Here is a 9742-nt window from a genome sequence, read left to right on the forward strand (position 1 = left end):
TCTAAACTCCTAGTCTACTATAGATAATGATTAATCTCATCACAGTATTCATTCATATTTACTAGAAGGCATTTTTTCTGAATGCTGACAACTCCACCACGTGTCTATCACTTGGTTATACTGTGGTGGCTTGTGTGTTGCTGTGATACTGGAAGCTTTGCCACCGGTACATCAAATACCAGCAGTCACCCTTGGTGGACAGGTTTCAGCAGAGCCTCCCAGACTAAGACAGACTAGGATGAAGGACCTGGCAGTCTACTTCTAAAAAAATTGGCCAGTGAAAACCTACATCAAAGGCTGACAATACAGTATAGATTTTTAGATAAATGCCACTCATGCCTGAAGGAGCCCTGGTGGTACAGTGGTTAAGTGCTCAGCTGCTAACCATAAGACTGGCGGTTCGAACCCACCGCCACTCCGTGAGAGAAAAATGTGGCAGTATGCTCCCATAAAGATTACAACCTTGAAAACCCTACAGGGCAGTTCCACTCTGTTCTAGAGGGTCACTATGAGTTGGAATTGACTTGACAGCAGTGGGTTTGGTTTTTGGTTTTGGGAATGTAATTAAAGTGAATTGGCAATTTTTTCATTAGTGTGACAGATACTATTATGTGATAAGAAATGCAGATGAAGAAAGAAACACATGATTTAACAGTCATGCTTTCTAGTTTGGAAAGTAAAATGTACTTTAAAAGTGTTTTCTCAATTTATTGTTACAACAATCCCGTGACTTAAAGATGAGAACAAAGTCACTAGTCTCAGGTTATTCTGAAAGCTGGGATTTGAATTCAGGTATCTCAAATGTTCTTTCACCAATTGTTAAAAAATTATATCAAAAAACATCCCAATGGGAAGAACAAGCAATTTTTATTTACTTGTAAATCACCTCTGCTGCTCACATTCCCAGCACGGCTGAAACCAAAAGCAGGACTGGTTTAAGACAGGCACTTAGAAGCCAATTGTTACAAAATAGTTTCCTCTGGGGAACAAAAGAGAAGATGAATAATAGATTTTTGGGTAGTTCACAGCCAATTTAATCTTTCCTTTCATCCTCAACAATCTTCCTCTGTGACCAGTCTTTGTCATTTCTTAGATTCACCACTCTTCTTTTTTGCCCCCCTCTCTAGCTTCCTCCCTATTCAGCTGTTTCTCCTGCTTTTCTGCTTCGAATTCATTCCTCCTGTGTTTTCGTGTTATCTTTAATGACCATATTCACTGCCCTATCTGTGAAAAATGTTTACACAAGTAGGTTTTTGAACAACGTAAAGCTTTATCCTATGAAAATGTGCATGGATTATCGATGTTTTATGCAAACTGAAGAAGGTAAACAGAACTGGGGAGTTTAAGCACCTTTGCCCAGCCCATGCCTCTCTACAGGTCACTTTTAAAAGACAGCACAGGATCCATATTTCTTTATACCATAAACTTAATTAGAACATAGTGCATTATCAGTGGCACATAAAAATTGAATACTAATGAAGTGTAATCTGTAAATTCTTAGCAAGCTCTATTTTGATAACGTTCTCGGCAATAACTAAAACCCTAGAGAAAGGCTTATGAACTTAGACTCTAGTCTACTTGTTAATTTTAATATTCTGAAATTACTTCTTTTCATATTTTTTCTTTCAGTTTATTGGTACAATCAAAACCTCTTCAAAGTTTTATCAGAATTTGTCAAACATTAAAAAACTTAAAGATTGCTAATTCTGTGGGAGGCACAATGGTTAAGCGTTCAGCTGTTAACTGAAAGGTTGGTAGTTCGAACCCACCAGCCACTCTGCAGGAGAAAATGTAATCTGCTTCATAAAGATTACAACCTAGGAAGCCCTATGGGGCAATTCTACTCTGTCATATAGGGTCACTATGAGTCGAAATCAACTCGACGGCACACTACAACAACAACAAATCCTTTAATACTTGACTCAATTTCCAAGGGAACTCAGATGCTATAAAGCGGTTTAACTTGGGTAAATTACAGGCTGCTATTTATCAGAGGTATGCTTAGATATAAGGAGCCCTGGTGGCATGATGGTTAAAACGCTCAGCTGCAGCTTGAACCACCAGCCACTCCGCACGAGAAAAGATGTAGCAGTCTGCTTCCGTAAAGATTTACAGCTTTGGAAACCCTATGGGGCAGTTCTACTCTGTCCATAGGGTTGCTGTGAGTTGGAATTGACTCGACAGCAATGGATTTTCGTTTTGGATGTTTAAGTGTTGCCCTACATTAAAGGATGGATAAGAAGTTGAGAAATTACCCATTTCATGATTCAGACGCTAGCATTCTTACCTATCACAGAAAGCCGTTTTTTCCTTTCTGCTCCAAATACTGTGTTATCCAAGTCTTCTAGTGAAGGCAATGGTTCTAAATTAGTAGCCTGCCAAAGAAAAAGGACAGTTAATGCTATTCTCCCTCTTAGAGCTTTAAACAGAACCCTCTCCCCTACCAAACACAACCTAGCTATTGTGCATTGTTTGTGGGTCTTACCAAATCTTCTACTCTTTGAAATTTTAATATAATTCTCCTCAAGTTCTCAGTTTCTATTGGTTTCATATGTACAATATACTATACTTACTTGTAGTTTCGGCTATGTGCTTCTGAGGAACAAGGATATTAAACTATAGCGATTATAGTATGTAAGTTGACAATCACACTGAAAATATGATCAATGATTACAAAAAGTAACTTTGTTCATATAGAGATAAATCCCATCATCTTTACTGAAATAAAACTATTCCAGTTCCCACCTGTGTACTGCCATTTACTACAAGTAGTATCTTGAGGCTTTTCATGTGAATACTACGATCTAGCAGTTCCACAGCTTTGTCCAGGTCATCTTGAGTAGTTAGTGGAATTACCAACTAAAAAAAAAGGGACACAAAGAGTCACATAACCATTTCATCAGGTCATATCCTTCCAGGAGCAGCATCCCTATTCCTAGAGAATAACAAATCTCAAAACACTTTGCTCTTTATTTTGTCACTAAACTGAAAGTCTGGATAAATATACTTATCTAGATTTTTTTGCTCTCCCCATCCTATCATCACTAAAATCACAGAATGAATATGGGCAAATATTTTAAAATTTGGTTTACTCATCATAAAATTCTTCTAGAAAATACATTTAAAGATTAATTTTCTAGGATATTTATATTATATGGTTAAACTTTATAGTATATTCACCCCTAAACAGCATTAAGGGTAAACATAAAAATTATACAAAATAAAGCATCATCTTTCATCTGCACGGATGAAACTTTGAGTTCTTTTTCCAACAGTAATCACGATTCGCACTCTAACCTGGTGTGCTTACCTATCAACATGGCAACGTCACGAACATCAGTGACAGCTGCCATGGGGGTGCCACTACTAACCTAGCTGCAGTCTAGAGCCCACCTGGGGTTCTCATCTGACCCTGGTGACTTCAACACTACACTCTAAAACAAATAAGCTAAATGCGTTGGCCAGCCTCTAGTGACCCTGAACATGGAAATCTGCTTTCATTAGTCATCTCATGGATCAGACAAAAGCACCAGAGAGTACCATCAGAAAAATTGTGATTCACATAAGAAAATCAAAATACCTTATGTCAACTTAGTATTGACATAAGACTTTAATAAACTTATTTCATTTTCCCACCAATTATAAACCATACTGGTACACCTTGCTCTTATCTTCAATATTTTTTTATTATGTTATAAGCACTGGAAATGGTGAAGATTGTTCTGCCAATTTTTCACTGTAAGGCAAAATCCAAATGCTTACTTTTACTATAAATTTATTTAAAATAGGATTGTTTACTTCTCCAAAGTACTGTTGCTCTTAGGGAAATAAGCATTAGTTTAAATCATAGTAACAAAATATTAATGCAAATGATTCTGCTCTTCTTCAGTTTGCTGATGTGGTATTTGGGCATTCCAGAGGAGTACCTGGCACAATGGCTTGGACTACTGTCTATGGTTCTTATGTGAGCCCTTGTAAATTCTAAGATCACCTACAACCACCAATATTAAAAAAAGACTAAGTGTTAAGAACAAGTCCCAGCTTGTCTAAATCATACTAAATAAATCACAGGAAGTTTTCTTCACCTGCTTGGTGAACTCATTTCAGCTTCAATAATGAAATCTATTTCTCACTGGCTTATTTTTGATGAGTCAGTTGTATGTTAATATAAATCCTTTCTGGAACGGAAACTAAAAATTGAGTCCAAGAATCCATTAAATAGAAGCTAAATTTGAAACAAGTCAATTATCTTCCTGATAGTGAAGAATGAAAATAGCCCACAAAAAGATTTTCCTGGTCTACCCATCTAAGATAGGAAAGATCTTAGAAAACCCACTTATTTTGCCTGCACATCCAACCCCCCCCCCGACATGAATACATACTCACACAAAACCTTGTTAGAGTAGATAAAGAGGAGCAAAAGTAACAAACCTAGGCAACCCCACCTTAAATGTCCTGATGGTTTTGGTTCTTGCAAATTAGAAGTTTATGGAATAATGGTTCATTCTGAACACGAGAATTTATATCACACTAAAAACAAAATCTTCACAGAACTGGAGTAACATGCAGTATAAATGAGATTTTCACTTGTCCACAAGTCTCCAAAACTAACACCCCATCTACATTGTTTCCTAGTACCCATTTATCCAAGGGCATGTATTTGGTTTGGGATGGTTTGTCAGAATGTGAATCAGAACAAGGTTAATTCACAGAATCGCAAATGTAATCTTACTCTAATGCCACCTCTACACATCTACCAAATTCTGCCAAGGGGCCACCTGGATATAACGGTAGAACCACTCCTAGCAATCCTTCAGAAAACATGATAAGAAGAAACTGAAACGGGGGAAATTTTCTCAATTTTTAGAAAATGGGAGAGGGTTCCTGAAACTACAGATCAGTTAGCTTAATGTCAATCCTCAAGAAATTTCTAGAGAAAAAAACTATATAAATAAATTGGGAGAACTCAGAAAAGAGAGCAGTTGTGGGACCCGGCATAGCTACAATATGAACAAATCATGCCAAATCTTGACAGACCCAGTAGGATAGAAGATCAAGGCAATATTATAGATTTAATGTATCTTGGCATTTCAAAGTTTTCCATGATACAATTTTACACAAAAAAAGGTATGTCTAGGCTCCCCCAGAATCATTCTGTAAGTTCAAGTCATTTACATAGAAAAAGATACCAGAGAACTCTGATACGGGAATGGGAGAAGACAGCGAAAGGAAGGAGGCTCATAAAGGGTGTATTTACCCAGCAAGTTACAACTATGAGCAAGTGGAGACCATCCACCTCCCACTCCCTCACCCTGAGGCCCACCCCCAACCAATGCACTTCAGCCTAGACACAAGACCTAGTGACCATAGCCCTGGAGGCAAGAACACCCTCAGAATCTCAGGTGCTGCCAGCTGGAAATCAGGCCAGCATGGACAGAGATAGTAAGTGCTGAGAAATGGACTGGCCAATAACAGGTGTTCGTGGCTGATTGAAAAGCCCCAAAATATTTGAAAAATAAAATGTTACGGTATTACTATAGTACAGTTCTCATCACTTTGTTTGGGGACATTGTTTAGAATACTGATTTTTACCAACAAAATATTTCTAGCTCTGAGCTGTATTAACAAGCTGTATTAACAAGCTGTATTAACATTTTCTTTTGCTTTACATTAACAATACTTCATTTTAAAATCTAGTATTTTCAAATATTTGTATTTGCATGTTTTAATATTTGCAAAGCACTTTCATATGTTATTTCACGTTTATTTTTACTAAGATCTACTCTGCGACTCCATGCCCACTGGTACTTTTTCTATTCCTAAAACATACAAGTCTTTTCCATCTTGTAACCTCTGCATGCACTGTTTTCACCATCAGGAACGCCCTTCCTCTGAAATTGTTTGCATGGCTGGTTTCTCATACTTCATGTCTCAGTATAAACATCACCACCTCAGTTAGCTCTTCCTTGTCGTTGTTAGCTGCCATCGAGTGGATTCTGACTTACGGCGATCCCATGTGTCCTGAGTAGAACTGCTCCATAGGGTTTTCAAGGCTATGACCTTTCAGAAGCAGACCACCAGGCCTGTCTTCCAAGGCGCCTTTGAGAGGGCAGGGGAGAGGGTCAATTGCCAACCTTTCAGCTTGTAGTAGGACACCTACTGCCCTGGGCCTTTATTCTTTCACAATACTTCATCCTTTTCCTTCAAAGAACTTCATATATTAAACAACTCATTTATTGATTATCTGTTTCTACCACAAGTATATAAACTCCATGAGGGACTGCAACTCATAAGTCACAGTATTAAGCCTGGTGTACAGTGTTTTAATGCAAATAATGTTTGTTTGGCGTTCAATTAGTATCTTCTGAAAATAAACTAACTAATGGACTAATTAAATCGTCCTTGTAAAATTTAAGCTCTCAGGAACTGAAAGAAACCTCAGAAACAATCTGATCTAACCCTGATTCTACAGACGGTAAAACAAACAAAAACTGGGTTTCCCCAGAACAGAGCTCTCTTTAGTGCCAAAGCAAGCCCTTAACATCAAACCTGATGACTCCTAAGGGAAGATTTTTCTGCATTAGAAACCTAATCATGTAATCATGTCCTAACCAACACTAAAATAATCTTTTTTAAGTTTTAACTAAATTAAGTCTGACTACAAAGCTCTACTGTCTCTTAGCCAAGTGTACAGTATGAGAGGAAAAGACAGTTCATCAGCAAATACATCAAAGATTTCTTTCCGAGACTGTAAGTATGTGCCCCCTAGTAATGCAAATTATAAATTCTTTGGAAGACTTTGGGGACAACTTAATTAGTAAAGCACACAGAATAAAAATATGAATAAGTAGCATAAGTTCCAAGTAATGCATACACTTCCTCCTATAATAGTTCTTCATTCAATTATTTGCACAGTAGCAACTTCTAACATTTTCTAGAATGGAAAACTCCACATTAATCAGTCAAAATTTACAAATTTACTTGTGACACTTTATTCTTCTACCGTACCATATCCTTGTCAATCCCCTGCAAAAGCACAACAAACAGTCCTAAAACAATCTCTTAAATGCACAAACTACTTTCCAAAATAATAACTATTAAAAGCTAAAATATACATGTTTACCTCGTTGTTGGTATAGTGTAGATCCAAAGACTGTCCAAAGGCAATTTTAGCTTTAGATCTCAGATCTTCCAGTTTAACTGGCCTGGGGAACTGAAGGATTCTATATAGGCAGAATTTTAAAATATTTTATTTTCTTAGGCACAGTCTAATAACACACTTGCAACAGTTACCTACTGGCTAAAGAGATACAAAATTAAGTAAAAATAGTGTAAGCATTCACTTTATTTGAACACCACAACTCATTTTTGATCAAGTGCATAGATTCTCAAAATAAAGTTTAGTAACTCTGAAGTTTGTTCTATCTTAATAAAAATAGAAAAAAAATTCTCAAAATTTTCTGCATTTTCAATTAGTGCTAAAATTGTTATATGAATATTAAAGAGCAATGTAAAATGTCCATTGAGGAAACAAATTAACTATGACACATCCACACAACGAGATTCAATGAAACTGTCAAAAAGAATAAAGTTGTTCTTTGGTTATTCAAATTTTGATCTTGCACCCTTATCAACTCAACATTTTTGAGAACATATATCATGTAAGCATACTCCCAAAATAAAAAATTTTAAATAATTTTAAAAATAAATTGAAAATTCTCGTATTTTCTTCCTATATCCCAAAGGATTAGCCTGTACTGCCCCTAGAGAGCATGCACTGAAGTTTAGGGACTACAAGACTGTAAATTCCACAAGTGGACGGACCATGTCTGTCTTCTCACATTATCCCTGCAGGGCCAACACAGTGCCTGACACACAGTAAGTACTCGATAAATAGTGTTGAATGAATTAAAACAAAATTGGGAAAATACCCATTAAAAAAAGTAGATTGGAGAATAGTTCTATAGCACAGCTTACAGATCCCATTTTTCGTATCTCTGTGTAAATAATTTTAAATGTCAATTTACATGATTTGTGAATCTTTTTAAAGTCCTTAAAACTGATAGATTTTTTTCATTAAATTAATTTAATAAGACACACAAACAGCAGAAATAAAATCCCATCATCTTTAACTCCTTTTAGGTCTTCTTAGCAATTTTTTGCTCAACCACCACCACCACCATCACTTTGAGACAGAGACACCAAGTGGAAGGCTAGGTTTACACTCCTGCTAAATAACTTACAACCAGCATTCCAACTCACCCTTCCTCAACGTTACTAATTTAATGCATACCATATCCTTCAGTCTCTTAGAATAATCAAAATTGTGAACAGTAAGACCATGTATATAAATCCTGTATAGTATCTGGAGGGATGATGTAATAACGATAATGAGAAATATATTTAATTTCTACTGAGTAAAATTAAAAGGAATTGGTAATATTGAAAGGCTGCATTATGTAGTAACCTCCTCTTACTTATTTCCTATGTTACAAACTAAAAACATGAATCAATTCTAATGTTTAGCCTTATCTTAAGTATAAGGATAGTGCAGGACTGGGCAGTGTTTTATTCTGTTGTACACAGGGTCGCTATGAGTTGGAATTGACTCAGTGGTACCTAACAACAACAAGTCCAAGTACCTATTAAACATTACCAAGGACTACTCTGTTCTCAACTTGTAAGCCATGAACGTTCATTAAAATCTAGAAAAAACCTTTAACGACTTAACTAGGATACGTTTTTTATTAAATCAATAAACTGACATGTAATGTTTACTTGCTTACCTTTTTTCTCCTCTATGTTCAAATTTGACTCGAACATCATTCTGTAATGAAATGACAAACCAGTCATATAAATAAAATCATTAAGAAATAAAATAAAATTTCTAGAGTTTCTAACTCTTTTTTTTTTTCCTAGCCACTCATTTAAAACAGAGCACAGAGAAGGAGGTTTCCATTTTAGTGCCAACTCCAAAATCAATCAATAGTGTTTGCCAAAGAGTTGAGTTGAGAATTATGTTGCTAAGTCTAGGCTCAACAGAAAAGAGAACTAAAATCTATCCGTGATGGCATCATGAGTATGGAACATCTGATAATCCTGTTACAGAGGAAAATGTAGGATGCTATATTTCTACTTTTCATGTTGGACATGCCAATTTCATCTCATTTATAAGAATCAAAATCATTGTTATTTGTAAATAGGAAGGTTCCAGAATAGACTACTTGAAATAAAAATAATTTGCTTATATGAAGTGCTTTAAAAAGAGATGAAGTATCAGCTAGCTCTAAAGAACAGACACCACATTAAATGAAATTTTACTATTTTTTTAAATGCATGCTCTTATGGGAGTATAACAAGGAACAATAACATGTTTGATTCGAAAGTGTAAAAGCTAAACATTTTAAACAAATCTTCTACAAGATCAGGATATTAAAGGGAAATAACTCACAGAACAACGACATACATTTGATTAAAGGATTACTGAAAGAAATACCTGTTTTTTTGGTGATGAAGATTTTGTTTTTCTGGTTTCCTGTGAGGATAATGCTGGTCGACTGGCCTTATGAAGGACAGCCAAATCTTGCATGATTGAGTTCAAAGCTTGTTGATCATCTAAGTATTTTTAAAATAACACACAAAACTGTAATTTCAATATATTCATGATACACATCAAACACAAAATTTATCTTGGAATTTAATGCAAAAATTGCATCTGGAACATTTTTAGATTAATAGACTT

The 9742-nt window shown here is 35.8% G+C and overlaps 1 protein-coding gene across 3 annotated transcripts in view; it reads right to left on the bottom strand.

The window, feature by feature from the left end:
* Positions 1-9742, bottom strand: part of MAP3K2 (mitogen-activated protein kinase kinase kinase 2) — an 85265-nt gene that overhangs the window by 48354 nt on the left and 27169 nt on the right. For all 3 annotated transcript variants that reach the window (XR_002825714.1, XM_023741355.1, XM_023741356.1), the window contains exons 3-7: positions 9497-9615; positions 8787-8827; positions 7124-7223; positions 2746-2859; positions 2288-2375 (exon numbers count right to left, since the gene is read on the bottom strand). Coding sequence is in view for 2 of the 3 variants with exons in the window: in XM_023741355.1 (XP_023597123.1) it covers positions 2288-2375; positions 2746-2859; positions 7124-7223; positions 8787-8827; positions 9497-9615 (462 nt within the window). In the remaining variant the exon portion in view is untranslated. The remainder of the gene's footprint in view (positions 1-2287; positions 2376-2745; positions 2860-7123; positions 7224-8786; positions 8828-9496; positions 9616-9742) is intronic.

This window comes from Trichechus manatus, unplaced genomic scaffold (assembly GCF_000243295.1).
Source record: "Trichechus manatus latirostris isolate Lorelei unplaced genomic scaffold, TriManLat1.0 scaffold00179, whole genome shotgun sequence".
NCBI lineage: Eukaryota > Metazoa > Chordata > Mammalia > Sirenia > Trichechidae > Trichechus > Trichechus manatus.